We start from the raw sequence: 20208 nt of genomic DNA, 5'->3' as shown, positions 1-20208 counted from the left end.
GCATGTCCAGATTCTTTTGAACTGCCTATTTTATTTATTTAGTGTTTTATAGAGCGCAAACGTAACCCGTTCGAGTAGCAGAGCGCCTTACAGGGTTAAAAAGTTGTATACAAGTATGAAATAGTCAAAGGAAAAACAAAAAAACATAAGTAGGGGTAGAAAGAAGTGAAACATTTGGGGAATAACCGGGTGTATACAATGTTCAGACCATAATTTAGAGAAATCCAGCAATTACATTTGTGGGAGTGAAAGGTCAATACAAGATGGATAGCACCCAGTCAGTCCTAACTGAAGTGGCAACAAAAATAAGCAAAGCCACTGAGCAGTGTGTGCAATGCATTATTTATGGGAGAAACTTACTCATTAGGAACATTCTGGCTTCCTTTTTAAATATGGACAGCGAAGGAATTCTTCTGATGAAAGATGGCAGCGAGTTCCAGATTCTTGGTGCGGCCCAGGAGAAAGCACAATTGAAAGTATTTTTCCTTTCAGAAGTGGGGTGGCACAAAGTCGTTAGTGGGCTGGGAGTTTCTGGCTACTCCAGAAACCATGATGTTCTGGGTGAGATGCAGGGGATTTCGTATTTAGCGCTTTGTGGTGATACATGCCAGTTTGAGTCTTATTCTGGCTTCAAGAGTAAGCCAGTTCAGCGCCTTAAAGATGTGGTTGAATTTGTTGGAGCCTGTTAAGAGTCTGGCGGCGTTGAGGCAAGCTTTTAGGGGGGCCGCGGAGATCTTGGGCAGGTCTGAAAGGGTTAAGCATCCGTATTTGATTCTGGAGATAACTAATGCCTGGACTGCCATTTTTAGGTCCGAGGCATCAAGGAAAAGTTGGTTTCCTCTGGTAGCTCAGGTGAAACCTGGTAGTTTTAGCAATCAAGTTGATGTGGTCTCGCATATTCAGGTTGCTGTCTAGTATTATTCGGAAAGATTTGGCAGATTCCACTATGGTCAGTGTGCAATTTAGTGCGGTGATCAACTTGGTCCATTCCCGTATATCAATGTTACTTTTAGGGGGGAGATTAGAAGGAACTCCCTTTTTTTGTTCAATGGCTCAACTGCAACCAGCTCAAACTAAATGAACAGTCCGCTTTAGGGCCTCATTAGAAGAGTAGATCTCCTCTAGAGATGAGATTTTGATGTAGATCTAGGTATCATCGGCATACATGTGGAAGGAGCTAACGGTTCAAGGTAAAGATTGAAGTGGGTCAAGAGCTCTGGGTTTAATCCATCCTTCTTTTGCTCACTATGCCACCCCAGTTTGAACCCAGCCAGTCAGTCTTGAGCCTGCTCCTTATGGTAACAGTCCTTCAAGAAGTGCCAGGTGAGGTCCTCCCTGGATCAGAAGCATCCATCCTGGGATCTGCTTCGGGTATCACCCTCATCAGCCAAGCTAACTTGAATCCAGTGGCACAAGCAAGGGACCCATGTCTGGGCAAACCCTTGGCAAACACAACAAGATGATGGACGGAGTGCTGAAACCTTTAAACCACTCACCCGAGTCAGGTTAGAATTACACGTCCACAAAACTCTAGTATAAAACATTTGTTAATGTTTTTGGTGAGTACAGTCATATTATACACATAGGAGATGGCCAGGCTCAGTTTTGAATTCCTCAGGACCACCACTATGAAAAACAAATCAGATTTGGACAGTCAGAAGAATGTTGCTCTTTGAATCTTGTATTCCATGAACAAAGATAGGATGTATGTGGGACACCCAAAAATGAGAGTAATGCAGGAGTACACAGTCAATGAATGACTGGCTTAACACCCTACACCCAGTAAAAGGATTTTTTTTTTTTATAAACAGTTTTATACCAAATCTGGTATTTGAGCGCTTTACATAACACCAGTTGCATTACATGAGGAAACATACATTTTTGTTAGGCACGGGGAGATTAAGTGATTTGCCCAGAATCTCAGGATGTTCAGCGTTATTACCAAGACTCGAACCAAGTTCCCCAGATTCGGGGGTCGACCGCCCTAGCCGTTTTGAATATTATAAAAATGTCTTAATAATGTTAAACTGCCAGAATAGTACTTCCGAGACCTACAACTTGCCCTCTTTAACACCAGCAGCTTACTCAAACTCATACAAGGAGAGATAAAGAAACCAGCTGACCAAGACCATGCCCCCAGCTACTCAGACCAAGAGATGGGGACAGGGCATTTTGAGTGTCAGAGGCAGACTGAGTCAACGCCATGAGGTTAGGCAGAACCCACCTCCCTCCACTCACAATTCCATCTAGTCATTCACGAACAGATGCAGCAGGATTCTGCCCTGTACTTTCATGTGGACACAGCCTCAGTGAAGCACCGGCCTGGGCACAATCCACAGCCCCTGCAGGCAGGTGTTGACTCTCCAGGCATCGTATGCTTGCTGCCACTGCACAGTTCTTATGCCTAATATGAACTTGGAAAAGAAAAATGCTACATGATCAGCTCCTGAATAAGGATCCTTCTCCATCTCCCAACAAGGTCTACCAACTGCCTCAGGCCCCCAGCCACTTCTCAAAATGTCCAACTCACAAGACCCTTCGGATATCGAGATCAAGTCATAGAAATTATTAGCATAAATTCTTACCTTGAGTTAAGGAGATACGACGGACACGTTCTCTGAACGCAGACTCCAAGTCTCTTTTAGAGTGAACTGCAGTCTTCTCTACACTGTCCTGAAAACAGAATAAAACAATCACTTGACAAGCCAAATTACCAAGATTTAGCAACTTAGTGACATTAGTTAACAAGCTATATAAGCGTTATTGGGTTTCCAGTTAAAACGATTATAACAAGGTCACTGGAATTATTTGGCATGGAAACTGGAATTATGTGGAAGGATCTACCACATTTTGTGACAAAAAAAGCCAAATTATGCAGCATTAGGAGGCACATTTTTTAAATCGTATTATTCCTTAATTGTTTTCACATGGTAATACTTTTTGGGCAAATATTTCACCTTAGTACCAATTTAACAGACAAAAACAGAAATACGCAACTGAAAAGTGTCCAATTAACCTTTAAGGATCTTCCACTTTGCACGAACAATATGCCACGGTTTTAGAAACTTTTGATCTGAGGTATAAATATTTTCTCATTAAAATCTGCAGACTATGGAGCAGATGGATTGTGTTGCAAATTTAGTGAATCCATAACTATGCAAAAAAGCTGCAGCCACTGAATCATAGTTCAAGTGGAATGCATTATAACCAGAAAAACAGGTTTTATTTTGGTTGTTTTTGCTAATCAGGTTGGCACTGTGATGAATATGCATAATTTGACAGAAGGAAGGGTCAGTTTTCTATTGGTATATCCAGTTTACCAATCCAAGGGGGAAGGGGCATAGATAGTTAAGGGGGGGGCAAACAACATTTTAATTGAATAAAACTTTAATGCTGTTTGATCAAAATGTCAAGGGTGGCATGCAGCTAGCCAGTTATAACCGGTGAAGGTATAGAAGGCTTCAGGAAGATCCAACGGGAGAAGAGGGTGCAAAGTTAAAGGGAGGATAAAGGTAAAACATATTGACATACTAATACCTCTGGCACAGTTAATGGATCTGTACAAAGCTAGGCAGGGACTTATCACTTACCTTTTTCAGTACGAGTATGTGCAGATCCACGGGGGTGTGGTGGTAAGAGTGTTTATTTGCTAAGAACATTGGCAGGCGCATGGAAGGTTTATTTTTGGTGTCATGTTTTAAACCAATCCATGATTGAACGAGGGGGAGAGTGAAAGGGGGGGGGGGCAATCATATTTTAGTTACTTACAACTTTAGCACGGTTTGATAATTATCAAAAGTGGCAGGGAGCAGCAAGTTACACCCAGTTCCATTTCAGGTTTTGTGCAGATGCAATGGGACAGATTGGCACCAAATTTGACAGACTTGGCATGTTTAGACTACTTGTGCTTCTTTTAATTTCACCAAGGCCCATTGGTAAGACATATATAATATGGAGGATGAAAGTAGTGTTAGTTTGCAATCTTCACTGTTCAATGAATCTAGACAAACTTTGGCAGATGTTTAGTGGGTTTAGCTTGCTGCTGGTTATGACAAGTCTGCAACAGATACGCCAGGATGGAACCAAAGATAAATGGGAGGGCAATTAGAGTCGATTTCCCTTATAAACGTGGTGCTGTTCAATTAGCTAACAAAATAGATCTGGTGTATTGCCTACAACCTACTCAACTATATACAGTTGAAGGAATTAGGCCTAACAAGAGGAGGCTGCACACACTGCAAAATGGGCACATGACAGGCCGTGCACAGTGAGGGTCGTGTGGCCAGAGCAAGCTCGGCATATGGTCCTACAATGAAAATCATATATGTAGATCCTAAAATATGCCCTAAGTCTAAGAAAGTCACTGAAACAATAGTTAAAAATTGAGTAATGTTTGAGGTTCGAACATGTTAAATAACTGAAATTCACAAGTTGTGTATGAATCCACACAACCTAAACCTAACTCAATTGCCAACTACATAACTCTCCAGTAATATATCTTTTGTTCATGGTGGTCAACTCCGACACATCATGTGTTCCTAAATAAAACAGCTAGTTTTCAATGATTCTACTAGAGACAGACAGATCTAGAGAGACATATCTAGAGAGACAGATCTAGAGAGAAAGTGATAGCTATTTTATTATATACATTTTTATATAGGACATAGGCATGTGATCTAGTAAGGACCTATTTACCACAGGAAATTGTTTTTTTTTTGTTTTACTAAAAACGTTGGCACTATGACAATTTATCACAAAACGTCCATCCACCTCGGCTTCTTCCTAGAATGTATGAGGGTGAACCATCAAGCAGGGGCCCAAGAAATGGCAGGGGATGTTGGGGGTGGGTGGTGTGTGTGGTGGGAGGGGGGCGAAGTCTCAAACAGCACAGGGAATAGGGTGGAAGGGAGGAATTCAGGGCTAGTGAATTGTTACCAGTTGCAATATCACTAATAAAAAGAGGATTAAAAAATGTATACATATCTGGAAGATTGCAGAAGTCCAGCAGACATGCACCATTAAAAATTAGAGCTATTATATTGGCCGAGAGAGCTCTTCACCCCCGGGCCACCTCACTCTTATAGGAGTGAGAGTATTTCAAGAGCCAGCAGGAGTTTGCACTCTGCCTAGACGCAATCTGAACAGATAGGTTGTGCCTGCCATTACAGGACTGCCATTTCCTGAAAATAAAGTAAAAATAAAATAAGGGTGGGGGTAGGGGTACCCTGCTGGCATCAGTGCGGCCCTCAGTCATTCCACACGTTGTGGCTCCTGGGAAAAATGTTTGAGTGTCCATGATGTAAAATAACTTTGCAAGCCCCCTTAGCCCCACCCCAATTCAGAAACAGTTTATAAACTTTATTTCGGTTTGTTAAAAAAAACATAAAAGTTAAACATATAAAAATAGACAAGTGATATATTGTAAACAGCATGAACTTAGTATACATAAGACACCCTGGAAGCGACAAGTAAACCATTAAAAAAAGAGGAGTTTAAAAAGAGTCCATGATAAAAATCTTACAAATAAATATTAGCTTCATTTTTATATAAAACAGGAAAGTTAAATCACATATCAGGAATTTTTTTTATCATGAACAATAAAAAGGTTTTGCGTGGTGAAAGGGAATCAATGACATGAGTGGTTACATAGGTCTCACATTATTCCATCTAATCACCCACACCCATCCCAGGAATTTAGCAGTTCCAACCACTATTGGGTCTTCAACAGAAGATTTTAAAATTCTGAAGGCCTCTCTGCTGGATCTAGTGCCCAAATTAGCACATAAAGGTTTAAGCCATATTCGTCTAGGTATAGCGTATGCGTGGCAGACAAAGAACATGAGTCATCGTTTCAATTACATCAGGACAAAAAGGACATACACTAGACTTTGTTACACACCATTTGGAGGTGAAAGAGTGTAAAGGCAAGGAGCCTACCCTAAACTGGTGGAAAAGTTTCCTGTGTCTAGTAGATGTAATGAGATCCCAATTACCCTCCAATTTGGTTTAATGTTTTATTTCAATAAATGCCTTTGTCAAAGAGCCGTATGAACATGATGAAAATCGCTTCATGCTAACCAGGTTCCAGTAGGCTACCTTCAACTCTTTTTTACTAGGGAAAGTACTTTCCAACAGAGTAGCCCACAAGCGTTTCAACCCTAACTCAAGTAATAGGTTTTTTTAGGGCACCAAACCATACAATTTTATGATTCGTATCAAGATCCCTCACCTCCAGGACAGACTGGGCATAATGGGCGAGTTCGCAAGTGACCCAAAGCCGCCTCCAATAGGCTAAAAGCTTATATCTGGCCACATCTCGGATTGATTGACAGCCCAGGTCCAGTAGGAGTGGATTGGGGGGAGACCAATGAGAGACCTCAGAAATTTATTCTGGCCCAACACTAAGTTGTCCAGATTGGCATGACCCCACAACTCAACGCCGTACAGAATTTATGCCCCAATTTTGATATTATATAAATCTGTAAAACTGGGGCTATTGGTTTGGTGTGTGAACATTTGTGTTCCCTAAGCAGAACTTGGGCATGTTTAGCTGAGAGACAATCTAATTGTGCTTTCCAATTCAGTTTCCTATCAATCAGTACCCCCAGGTATGAGAATGTCTCCGTTTGGTCTAAAGACCCATCTCTCATTTTAACTTCACCAATGACTTTTTTCGAGTTATGCAGCACCATGTACTTGGTTTTATCATCGTTTACAATTAAATGATGGTCTGCACAGAACTCTTCAAATCTTGTAAGGGCACATTGGAGGCCCTGCCTAGTTTTCGATAATATAAGAGTGTTGTCAGCGAACATTAGGAGGAGGGGGGGGGGGGGGGGGGACTTATTTCCGGCTAAACAGGGAGCATCTGTGGGGTAGCCTTTATAATAATTTACAACCCTATTTATATAGATGGAAAAGAGGGTTGGTGCAAGGACTCATCCCTGTCTCACACCCTTCTCCACGGGAACTTACCAGTGGTCCGACCTGCTGGGTCCCATCTAACCTGGTCATAGTTACCAGTATGTAGTTTTACCACAAGAGCCAAGAGCTCGAGCGGTAAGCCCAGTTTCAGAAGCGTAGACCACAGCTTGTGACGTGGAACCAGGTCAAACGCGGACTTCAGGTCAACAAAGGCAGCATAGTTGGTCCCTTTCCCCAGAGCAACAGTCCGCCAATATATTATAATACATTTTAAAACCTGGTCCACAGTGCTGATGGATTGTCGGAACCCTGCTTGAAGGTTAGAGAGGATATTGAAATCCTCCAACCATTCCTGGATTCTGCCTAGCACCAACCTGGCAATAACTTTCTGAATACAATCTATCAGGCTTATGGGCCTGTAGTTGCCAGGGTTTTAACGATCACCTTTTTTGAAGACCAGTAGGATAACCGCTCCTGCCCAAGTGCTGGGCAGAGGTGCACCTTGAGCAATGGCATTAAGTAACAATTGAATGTACTGTGCTCAGGAATCAACATCATACAAAAATACATCAGCGGGAATACAGTCAAGCCCCGGAACACTACCTCTTGGAACTTGAAAGTGGGCAGTTTCTACTTCCTTTTTACTAAAGAATATTGCAGGAGCAGAGGATGGCATCACAAAAATCTCTAAATCTGTTGGGCTACCTGCAAACTGGCCATTAAAGCTGTCTATCTATTGATCTGGCACCACATTATTTGTTGGTATATTGCACTGATCCCTATTTCCCCACTTAACTAAGTGCCCGAACACAGTCATGTCTCTGCCCATTAAAGATTTTAGCAGGTCCCTCCAGTGATCTTCGTCCCAGTCCCTTTCGGCCTGAGATTGAGCAACCTTATAAGCCCTCCTTTTCTCACGTATCATAACACCATCCTTGCTTTTAATAGCAGAAGCTAGTAGTTTATAGGCGGAGCGACTAACAGTTGTACCAGACAGCAGCCTTCTGGGCAATAGGAGCATGCACGGGTTTGGATCTTGCTGTAAAAATACTTTTAAGACTATTAAAAAAGTTGTTGTGGACCTGTGTAACAGTAGGTGAGAGGGAACCCTGTATTTTATCGTTCTGAAGAGTAGCTATGGCTACGGCTAACATGCTACTCCTCTTGCTCAGTTGGTTGGCCTCACTTGATACAATGGACCATTTGAGCCGGCGAGTGCCATTAGTTAAAAACACTTCATGGGAATCTACCCGTGGTTCCTGGAATAATCCAATATTAAGATTTCTCACCTGCATAAAAAGGGGAGTAGTGGATTGTGATCACTTTCCGGGCGTGAAAGGACCTTCATATCTATAAACAGAGCTCCATAGATAAAAGAAAGTCTATATAACTGTTACGCGAGCCAGAAACGTATGTGGGCAACCCCTTTTTGTCTGATAGGGAGCGACCGTTTTCCGCTCTCAAACCATATTCCAAGCACAAGACTTTTAATTGTAATGCAGCACCGGACCACCTCTTAATGGGCTCGAGATCAAGAGGGGGGGGGGGGGTGATTGACCACTTGAAACACTAATGAACACCAAGCCACTTTTTTTTGTTTTGGTTTACCTAGCTCCATGGGACTCTTGGAGGTGGGCTGTGCTGGTTTAAAATGTTATCACCCTTTATAGGTTCTCCTTTATGTGCCCTCAAAACCAGCCATTGACTACAATACATTTCATTGGGATGCAATATTGGTCCATGATGGCTGCCAGCACTTCTTGGTTGAAATATTGACAGCCAATCATGTCTCACCATGAGATCATTTGCTTAGGCTCCACCCATATCTACAAATTTATTTTTCCTTTAATATCTCCAAAACTACTGAACAGATTTACACCAAATCACAAATATTTCTGCAAATCTGGTGCAAATACATCCAGCAATTCGGGCTGCAGTGGAGTGTAAAATCTCTAAGGGAACTAACATGGAAAACACTTTTCAACCACCATCCACCCCCCCCCCCTCTTTTCTCAGACCCCGCTTGACAGACCTCCCTAAATCGTTCCACGCACAACTGGAATAAAGAGGTCAAATTGTTTGGAAAAGTATGAAAAGATTTATCAAACTGCATTATAAGCAAGTCAAAAAATGCTTTTCCTATTGTAACTAGGTCCCAACTATAAAATACATATACAAACATTATTAACAATTCCTTAACTAACTGAATATTTCCAGAAGAACTCAAAGTCATACATACGCCCTTTACTGAAGAAATCAAACTTGGACCCGCTGAAACCGGACAACTACAGACCCATAACAAATGGACCTTTCCTGGGCAAACTGATAGAAAGAGCAGCGTTCGTCCAGAGGTCACATTTCATTGAAGACAATGCCATATTTTCAGACTTCCACACAGGATTCTGTCTGGGAAGAGGCACAGAAACTGCCCTCATTGCTATCTTTGATGACCTGAACAACACAGTTGACCGCAACGGGGTTGCTGAGCTACTCCTCTTGGACCGCTCAGCTGCCTTTGACAATGTTGACCATGACACACTGATACAAAGACTAAGATGCCGGCATAGAGGTTACTGCTTTAGACTGGGTCACGTCTTACCTTTGAAACAGAACTAATGTTATCCATACCCCACCGTCCTCGTCCAAACCATACTTGGCAAAAGCTGGGGTCCTCTCAAGGCTCTATCATCTCGCCCATGCTTTTCAACATCTACATGAAGTCTATTACCGAAACTGATCAATCAATTTCAACTCACGTGCTTATAACTATGCAGATGACATGCAAATACTCCTTCAACTGGAATGCCCCTAAGAAATTGGATACTCCAAATTTTCAGTTGTCTTAGAGTCGTGGATCAACAGATGACTTGGAGCCATCTCAAATTGAATGCTTCCAAAACAGAAATACTCATGTGTGGCGATTGGAAACATTATGACCCGCTTGCCTGATCAACTGGGATCACCGCATAAAGTATTGAAGGAAGTAAAAAAAACTCAGAATGACAATGGACACATCATTATACAAATGCCCAAGTGGAGAAACTATCTTATACATCCACTGTTTTATTCATCTCAAACCCCATACCACTACTGTGATCCCCTAAATAGCCCTTTCTAGACTCTCCCCCACTCTACCCCTCCTTGCACCATCGGACGCCTCTTTTACTATACTGATCCCCCAACTCTTCCCCTCTACATCACTTTTTACTCATCCCTAGCCTCTTACATCCTATGACCTCCCCCAAAAAATACATCTAATTCCTTTACTCTATCCCTCCACTATCCTTTTCAATCAAAATAACAGACCAACACATCCACTCTCAAATTTCGTCTTTCACTATACTAATTCACCACTAATCCTTTATGAGTTCCGGAGTAGTGTGCTACTCACCGAAACAAGCGCTTCAACACCCCATCATAGGTAACAAGTGCTATACAAATGCAAACCTTTTTCTCTCTTCTATCTCTCCGCTATCCTTCTGAATCCAAATAACAGACCAACCTATCCACCACTCAAATTACTTTCATATTTCTCTATACTAATTCAACACTAATCCTTTATGGGTTCCAGAGTAGAACACTACTCACGAAAAAGCACTTGGACGCCTTGTCAGGGGTAGTAAGCGCTATATAAATGCCATTATAATACAATACACATATACCTACTGACATCCAATATTGTTTTCCACTGCAGTGTTACGGCGGTACACAAACTCCTCAGACAGTCGTCCATGCTTTATTTTCAACCTTTTGTTTTTCATATTTCCTGAATGTAGCTTATTTTATGTGCCAGAATAGACAAATAATATTTGGTCCCCAGGCCGGCACATTTCAGCTTCTGCCTTCTACTGGGTTTCCGGTTACACACATCTTTACACACCCCCACACACAGACACCAACACACACACACCATTATTGCAAACAATATATGGCAAATGTATTTGATTTACCACAACTTCGAGAGGAGGCGGTGGTGGTGGTTAATGACAGCAACGCTCTACTGATTATCAATAAGGGACCACTGGCCACCCAAGAGGTGAAAAGGACAATATATGAGGATTCGGCCCAGCAGATGGAGGCATTCCTCCACATTATATGCAAAACATCATTACCTCTCATCTCTATTAAACATCTTGGAGTCGTAGCGCCAAGATACTCCTTGGAGTGGTAGTGCGCTATATATGAACCCAATCACAATCACAATATGCAGTTGTACAGCATGGACAGCCCTGAGGAGAAAGCTGCTAAAACAAGTTGTCCTCCAGTTAAAAACTGATTGTATACAACCTTCAAAGAGGGTTACTCTATTTTCTGGTTTCTCTTTGCTATCAACTCCATATTGGACCTATGGCAAGGTCAGTTTCTGTGCGTAGTGAGTCAAGCCAACTAAAGCAACGAAAAAAAGGCAAAAAATCTTCTAACTGCAGCTTTGTGAAAATGCAAAGTGTGCATACCATCAGCTTTAGGATAATAGTTTAATAGCAACATGTCTTCACAGACACATTAAGGAACTTGGCAAATACCAGGACGTCGGATACTGAAAGTATCTGTTCTGGGGCACCTCTCAGCCCCCTCAACTACCATGCGAGGCACCAATGAAAATGGGAGAGTGTCCCCTTTACAATGGTACCTCTAACTAGTGGATCCCTGCTCTAAGACCGTTAGAGGATGGCTCACTAAACGTTGCATTTGTTTTCATAACAAGTAGAATGGGTCGTGCCTGCTCACCCTGCATAGGCTAATACCGCCCACCCGCCATCAATCCTTCATCCCCCTAGGAAGCAGAAACACTCTGCTTACTCATTCATTTAATTGTTGGAGGCACTACATTTTTATAACAATTTACTGTGTGGTTCTTTTAAGCAGCCGGCCAAATAGGAAAACGCATTGCACCATAGAATATTACTAAAGTGTTTTCCTACCCCTTGACAAGACCCAAAATTATTTTTGATTGGGCAAGCAAGTATATACTCATACAGCAGCTCATCGGGTTAAAATTTTCATAGGCCTGCCTCAGATAGCAGGAACCTTGACCAATAGCGGTTTCAAAGCCTCTAAGTTTTCAACTAAGAATACAGCTGTGGTTCCAGGAAGGTCATTCCAGGCACAGTATTTCATAAGGCCTTCACTCAAACTATGCAGCACAGAACAAGCCAAGCACCTAGGGCTAGCAAACAATATTCTAGCACTCAGACAAGAGACAGGATTTGCTTCCTTTGCATGAGCAGCTTACCACTTGTCTCCAACCCCCAGCCTTACATGGCACTGCCTGCACATTGCTTGCAATAGTGGCAATACGACAACACGCAAGATCTGGTGAACACATTTATAGGGTGGAAGTTTACTACTCCTCAGTCCTTGTCCCTAGGTTTGTAGGCCTCTTGCGGGTCACAAAAAGATTCAGATGAGTTGGTCTCACCCATGTCATGTGGCATGCTTCATCCTTTGCCCAACTCATCCTACCCTTGGGTAAGATGGTAATAGCAGAGTGGACTCTTAACTGCAATCTATGGGGGAGTTCTTAAGATATTAGTGCTCTTGACAGTACTAGGATCCACCTAGAGTTAAATATACTGTAAGGAATACCACCAGGGTATTGGAGTATTTCAAGGATTGTGGGGCCGTGGTGCCCACATATCTAATGATCTGTTTATTTTTAATCATACCTAAGGTATCTCAAAATAAAAGATACCTCTGTGGTATACCTAAAGATATGTTTTATCTCTAGCTGAACCCAGGTACTGGGTCATGGAAATTGGGTGGTTTTGATGGACACTGCTTTCCAAGCCACAAAGAATGCCTTGCTTGATGCTACAATGGTATATTTTGTCCCCCCAAGACCTTAGAATAGCTGTTCTACTTTAGGAAAAATAAAGTGCTGTGTGAAGGGAGGTGGGAGAGAAGCACATCCTATTTCATATGCAAGTGGTGCCTCAGCCAGTCTGAGCGATAGCACCAGAAGACGGACAAATATACTGTAGTGTGCCAACAGGTCCACATTCATCCATTAGGCCACCTATTTAGAGGTGCACTGGACCAAAATGTCAAACAGATAATCTGCAATACACTGGTCCACACTTCCTAATTGAGAAATAGATATGCTATTGAAAGGTATTCTAGTTCTCAATGGAATGTTTTGGGGGAGAACAACTAGACAGTTACCCTTTTAAAACGAACACCTACCCACCGAAGAGAAGAGGAAGCCCTCAAAATGGCTATTGCAAGCAAGGTGGGAAAAGCTGCTCTGCTAAGGTCGAAGGTAAAGCTTCAAATGCATTCAGAGCCTACTTTGCATTCGGAAGCCAATCAAAGGGCCATCTTGAAGAAATCAAACACTGTACAACAAAGGTGAAGAGGGAACTGGCAGAGCAAAATTAATATCAGGCATCAGACTGCAGTAAGAGAGGAAGCGTTTGGGCTCACATAAGAACGTGTTGCATTGCCGGGAACCACGCCAAGGTGCAAGAGACATCAGGCACACACATGCAACCAAGGAACTGCCAAAACCACGTCCCTGGCACTGAAATATGTGGTTTATGAAGCATTCCACAGCTTATAATAGGAAACTACTATATGCCTCATGTGGCAAGCAACTGGGAATCCTGAAAAACCACCCTGCCAATCACAGACCCACAAGGTAAACAGAGTGAAAGATTAAGATAGTTTCCAATCTAGTATCCAAAATATCCCTACTGATAATGGAAAAAGTACTTTCCCCCAGAGGCGTCCCGCTCAAAACAGACAAAAGTTCTTTTTTGCAAAAACAATTTAAGAACTACTTCAAATGAATCTGCATTTTCTACTAATAAAAACACCACGCTGGGAACAACCCAGTGGGGATGCCAAGTGCCTAGGTAATAGGTGTTTGAGCTGGCCGTGTTTCAGTTATTAAGAGTACAGACTGATGCCATACTCTAAATCAGGGAACATCTAGCTAATGTCTTAACTAAAAGTGAACTAAACACTCCCCAAATTCCCTGGCACAGTTTATCCCAATCCATATGCAGGGAATGAAAAGATGCTTTATAAGTCAATCAGCAAGATGCCCTCTACTTAGCAATACAGGTATGAGGTATTTATGGTATGGACTATCAGAATCTAAGCTCTAACCTGCTTATGAACCACAATTCCTGGTACACCGGTTAGATTTTACAGGCGGTCTTTATCTTCTTTTCAAGTCATGCAGCTACTACTTGAGAAGTACTAGATAAGAGGCTTGTGAAGATAAAGACTATTCAGCAGCACTAGACCGATGCATTTTATAAAATGCAAAGGGTTGGATGACTAGCCAAGTATCACGCCAATTTTTATGATTTTTGTACATTTAGTTCAAGAGCTTATATATGTACCTACTTAGACATTTTAAAAGGTCATCATACACAACACAAAGCACAACCATCGCCAAGTAAAGAGAAAAAACCCTTGGGAGATGAGTCTTTGCTGCGAGTAAGATGGCCGCTCGCTAGTAAAACTCGACATTACCAACTACAAATCGCCACTATACCTTTCCACAGCTGGTCCCAGAGGTGAGAGGCCTCGCGGCTAGTGGAAGCAGCTGAGCACGAGAACACCACAGCAACGAAACCAAAGCTTGCAACTGATAACATAAGCTGCAGAGTGGACCAGCCCCCAGCTGCCCACCTTGCATGTATTAATGAACAGCTCGTGACCAGTTCTGGTTATGTCTGAGAACAGGTGCACTAGGGATGAAAGATAAGCCATCAGAGGCTGCTTAACAGCCTGCAAGCTAAACACACTCCAGAACAGCAGTACTAAGGGAGTTGCCTATGTTCCAGCTTTAGGAGTCGAAGGGGCAGAAAGCTACTAGATGGGCCCTTCGCTGCCTTTTAACAGCAGCTGGGTTAATTACAACAAGTTACACTTTTAATCACTGGCATCAACCTATATACAGAGTATGCCAGGAGGATGTTCTTAAGCCTTGACATTGCCCTGCGGACATAACCACTCACAACACTCGCAGTGGCCTATTAAGAATGGCTGCCCTGGACACACTTCTCCCCTGCTGGCAGACGGCAAAGGACCAAGGATAACAAAGGCACAACATGCCAGGTAGGCTCCACACCAACCTATAATCTCCAATTCACAGGTATTTATGGAACCAAAAAAAAAAAAGAACTTAATTTGAGGCTGCATTACAAAGAGGAGTGGAGAGAACTGAAGCCACAAAACAAATCAGCCAAAACACTTTCCAATCCAAACAAGCTTTATTCGACATTTAGTCATAAAAGCACATTACAAAAAATATTCAATAAATATACATAAAAATGTTGTTCATTATAAAACAATCCTGTTTGGGGAAAGTTAGTTAAATATAGGTTGCACGTAGAATTCCAATATAGCAAAACCGTATCATAAAAAAGAAATAACTTCATAATTACAAATGATAAAACTTTTACATGATTCTTGTTCATAGGAACCCAATAAGGACAACCTCATCTTTGGTAGTTTAGGCCTGAATTAAAGAAAAGCTGGATGAATTAGGGTGGGAGAGAGACATTAACAATGCTGGTTCAATATACTAACTAATCACAGTTTGCCTAAACATTTCACACAGGTATTGATTTCAACCTTATTACCCACATCCACCCAAGATATTTTGCAACTGCCATTGAGATAGTTGATGAGGTACTAGTGCGTATGATCCTTTCAGCTTCTGCACTCCTAGTACCTCGAAGTTTGCATATAGGACTCAGCCAAACGCGGCGAGGGGCTACATAGGCAGGACAAAAAAAACAGCATATGTGCAACTGTTTCTTTGTGTGCCGCACAAGCAGGACACTTATTACCACTTGGAGTAGACCACCTAGAAGTGAAGGATCTTCGGTGCAGCGAACCTGCCTTCAGCTGAAAATACAATTTCCTGTCCAGTGGTTTGATTATGGTGTCCCAATATGATTCAAGGCTCGGAATAGGTTTAAGTTACAAAAAGATTCCGGTCAGGGAGGATGAATCACTATTTTTCAGAGTGTTATAAGTAACCATCTCCCAATACTTTTCTTTTAGGATCTTTGAGGAAAAGCAGGCCTTGGTTCGGTCCTCCCAAAGCACTTCCATGCCAATATCCACTAGAATTTTTGACTCCCCGTAGCCAGCCAATTTTTGGAGTTATTGTATTTTATTACATCCATAAAGCCTGCTGCGGAGGATATAAATTCTGGTGTAGTCCACAACCTGCGTCAGTATAACACTGGACGCAGTTTGGCAACATCGGATATAGGTTTTCTGCCAAGATCATGTAGTAACGGACATCATGGTGTACTTTAGGGGAGATTTGTGATACTACGCAGGAACCTATTTTCTGAAATACTTAAATTGGACATATTCTCAAACCTCCATAGTTCTACACCATCAAGGGCTGAGCTGACCTACTTTAAATAGGAGTCCTTTTCTAGAGGTCTACTACCACATGCTCTACTTAACTCACATGCTCACTTCACTGCTTTTATACTGAAATGTTGCCTGAATGGACACAAAGAAAAGTCCAATACAATTGACAGTTAGATCCTCGGACTAACAGTCGCCACACAGGACACAACCAAAGCGGAGTGAAAGAGGATCGGTTGGTGAAGGGAAGATCAAGCAGTCAAAGAGACCACAACCGCCTCCTGAGCTACAAGACAGGTCTCATTTCCAGAAGCCCGCAGACAGGGGTCAAGATGTTGGCAAGCACAGAGAACGCTCACGGATTTGAAAGACTTCCACTGGCATGACAGCGAAATTCAGAATAAAATTGGGGGATAGAACATGGTAAACTGCCTTTAGACATTTTTGCCAGAACTGTTGAACTTTACATATACTCCACCTCAGCGGCAGGAGATCCCAGAGAATCAGACAATGGAAGCCCAACACTTAATCAAAACATTGAGCTATCATTAGGTTCTTTTCTAGACACCAACAAGCGATGGCAGGTTTCGCAGCTTGCTAAAAAATATGAACCAGTCAAAGACTTCTAAATCGAGATGAATCACCTAAGAAATGCCTAACTAATACTTTGCCCAGAACTTCATAACAAAAACAAAACATTTGTTAAAGACCCTGCCATAATGCTTACTACATATAAAATAACAGTATTAAGAACCAAAAGGTCCTAAAATGTTTTCTTAATCTCAATGAAGTAGTCATCACTATCATTTGAGGAGGGAAAGATGGAGTCAATTGGGAATATTTGCTTAGAACTTTACAGATGATAGGACAGGAATATTAGTTAATTGGCAATTTCTACTGCTGTGCTAGGACACAAGTAAGACTTAACCTTTTAAATGTAAAGGATGGCCAGTTGTTAACCTTTGCACTATCTCAATAGTGCAGATAATGTCAACAAGCCATCCCCCCCCCCCCCCCCCCCATACTCGAAAAAAAAAAATTCTGGTGAAAACACTGGTGCTACAAGCTATGTAGAAAGCAACATGGCTCAATGACTGGTAAATGCTGTTGTGATGCGCTGGTCATTAACTATAATACTAGCAATGCCAACTCAGCCCTCCATACTTCAGAGGTCAGCACACGGAGTACATTACATTCCTATTTACAATCAAACAGGAGTGAGTTGCAAACTACTTTAAAACATTTTTTTGCATCAGACAATCCAAAACTGTTGATCTCAGTCAAGCAGCGGGCAAAGATTTCATTCCTAAATTTGGAACTGGCTTTGTGCAAATACGAGACTAGAAAGACTACAAGTTCAATGAGGGAACTAAGTAACATATTTCCTGACAAGGATGCCTCATTTCTAGTGTCACTAGTCAATGATAAGGCGGCATCCCTTCACTCAAAGGCCTAACGCTAACATAGGTCCTACAAAACCCTCACCTCCAAGCAGTCATTTGCCCAAAACCTACCTGCATAATCCAGCAACCTTTTACCTAAAACATTATAATTCTCAGTCGTCTCCACAAAACAAGATACAAGCTGGCCACCTATTCCTACTTGGCCCTATCGGGCACGAGGATACTCAGAAAAGTCTTCAATATCCCCCTTCAGCACTGGCTACAGTCCAAAACGTTCCTCCAGCTTCCAACTGGGTGGAGTACTCTAAACCCCAAAACTCATTACTGGCATGTATCAGAGTAAGTGAATTACAGTAAAGAGGAAAAGCATACCGGATCTACACTGGCAAAACCCATTTCACTCTCAACATGCTGTACAGATATGAGACGTGGGAAGCCATTCATTTACATCACTGCATTTGTTTGTCAGTTGGTCCACAATACAGATCTCCACAGATATCTTGAAATTATTGGTAAGACAAAACTTCAGATTACTCAGTGATCATGCCCAATGATCTCAACTGTTCAGGGACCAGCAGTCAAAATGATGCTGGCCTGGTACACAGTGCATAGTGCATCATGGTTGTAGCCAGCAGGATGCAGAAATGTCACCACATTCTCCAGACTGGTACAATGTCAAGTCATGGATAAACCAGAGCCCCAATGGTCACAATTGCATAGGAGGTTATAACTTTCAATCTGCTAACGATTGGGTTTTCTGTTAATTATACACTGGCCAAAGAAATTCTTTTCAGAGCCATCTAAGTAATCATCCCAGGCTCAAACAATTCAAATGAACAATTGCATTTTTGGGCACAAATTGTGGAAAACAGAGATACCGCATTTATAGATTGTTGTTGCAGTTGGTCAATGTTGCATACCAATGGGAATTTCACAGATTCATAATCTGAAACCATATACCCATGGGTCAGTTGATAGACTCCTGATAAAATATAGGACATAAAGTTTGATCATATTCAAGGGTGAAGCTTCTCCACCCACTGGAAACACGGATCTTAAATTTAAAAAAGCAGCCTCTGGAAAGAAGAAACATTCGGTCTAAAATGTATCCATTTCTTTGCAACTTATTCAATCATCTCTACATTTAAAGAGAAGACAATAGTGACATTGGAGGAAAACAAGGGTAGTCTACCTTTGTCTTCTTTGGATTTAAAACTTCTTAAACATCTGAGGCTAAACAAGCCATGCCCAATAAAATAAGTCTTCCTACACAATAAAGTAGAAATATTTACAGTAATTTAGTCTGATAGAAATAGTCTGTTCGTAATGACGTAAACTATGACAGTTATAAAAAAAAATAGTTAAACACATTTTTACTTTATTAAACACGCTACTCAACAGGTCAACCATTCTTTAGAACAATGATCACTTAATCATTATTTTAGTGTTCCCTTTTCTCTAGAGCGGCGCCGAAGTTAAGTTCTCCATTCTCCCCTCCCCCCTCTCAACAATTAGTTTTTTCATGCATTTACTCAGCCCACTCATAGCAAGGACTATCCCGCCCCCCCCCCCCCCCTCCAGTGCTTCGATAATGTTGCCTTAGGCAACAAATTTTACTGCTCTGCTCCCGAGTAGATATTCCCTAATCTTTGCAATTGTTTTGTCACTCTTCATCAGAGGACTGAAATATCACTTATCATATGGAATAGCTCCCAAGATTCAGGCACGCATCCAACTGTAGACGACCCGCAAAATTGACTTTTCTGCAAGAGCATGAGTCATTGAGCTAACAAAAGACGCTTCTAAGACAACTTGTGTGAGATAGAATTCATTTCAATACATTGTTTTTCCATAAAGCAAGCAACATTTAGTATTGTGGATCATACTAGCTATATTAACTTGCCCAGACAGCCAGAGATGCAGTCAAGTATTCATAGCTTTTCTTGGTTAACAGCAGGTGCTTAAGGAAATCTGCATTCAGCCAAGGACATCGCATGAATTTTTATTTTTTATTTTAAGAATTTTATTGACAAAATAACAATCGTCACTTACTGATAATTATGATTGACATTATGAATTCTGTAAGAGAAAAAATGTGATACTGTATGCAACATTTCAGTCGGGTATTACATTTCAGTGGCTCTCTGCGACATTTCCATTTCTACTGTTGGCGAGATGCAGTTCCCCTCGATAGACATAACCGGTACCCCACTTTTTGTCCCACTTTTTAGAGCATGCTCTAGTTTTATAGACCCTTTTTCGGCCACCATACATCTGTCCATTTCCGCCACCCATCCTATTAGTAACGGTTTGTCTGCGGCTCCCCATTTCATAGCAATAGCTCTTTTAACCAAGTTGTATCACAGGGTAGTGAATTGTTGCTCTATGTCTGTGAGATCACTTTCCTCCCAAATGTTCAGGATCCCCAGTAAGGGTGTCAGTATGAGTGGTTTCCCTAGTACCTCTTGCATCTTATTCGTAGCTCGCTCCCATATGTGCCGTATGAAGGGGCAATCCCATAGTAGATGATAAAATG

The 20208-nt window shown here is 41.8% G+C and overlaps 1 protein-coding gene across 1 annotated transcript in view; it reads right to left on the bottom strand.

Annotated features, from left to right (window-relative positions):
* Nucleotides 1–20208, bottom strand: part of GRB10 (growth factor receptor bound protein 10) — a 582611-nt gene that overhangs the window by 378937 nt on the left and 183466 nt on the right. The window contains exon 3 of the mRNA XM_086964958.1: nucleotides 2586–2673. Within this exon, the coding sequence (XP_086821084.1) occupies nucleotides 2586–2673 (88 nt within the window). The remainder of the gene's footprint in view (nucleotides 1–2585; nucleotides 2674–20208) is intronic.

This window comes from Lissotriton vulgaris, chromosome 4_1 (assembly GCF_964263255.1).
Source record: "Lissotriton vulgaris chromosome 4_1, aLisVul1.2, whole genome shotgun sequence".
Taxonomy (NCBI): Eukaryota; Metazoa; Chordata; class Amphibia; order Caudata; family Salamandridae; genus Lissotriton; species Lissotriton vulgaris.
Note: the sequence above shows the minus strand (reverse complement) of the source record. Positions and strands in the feature narration are given on the sequence as shown.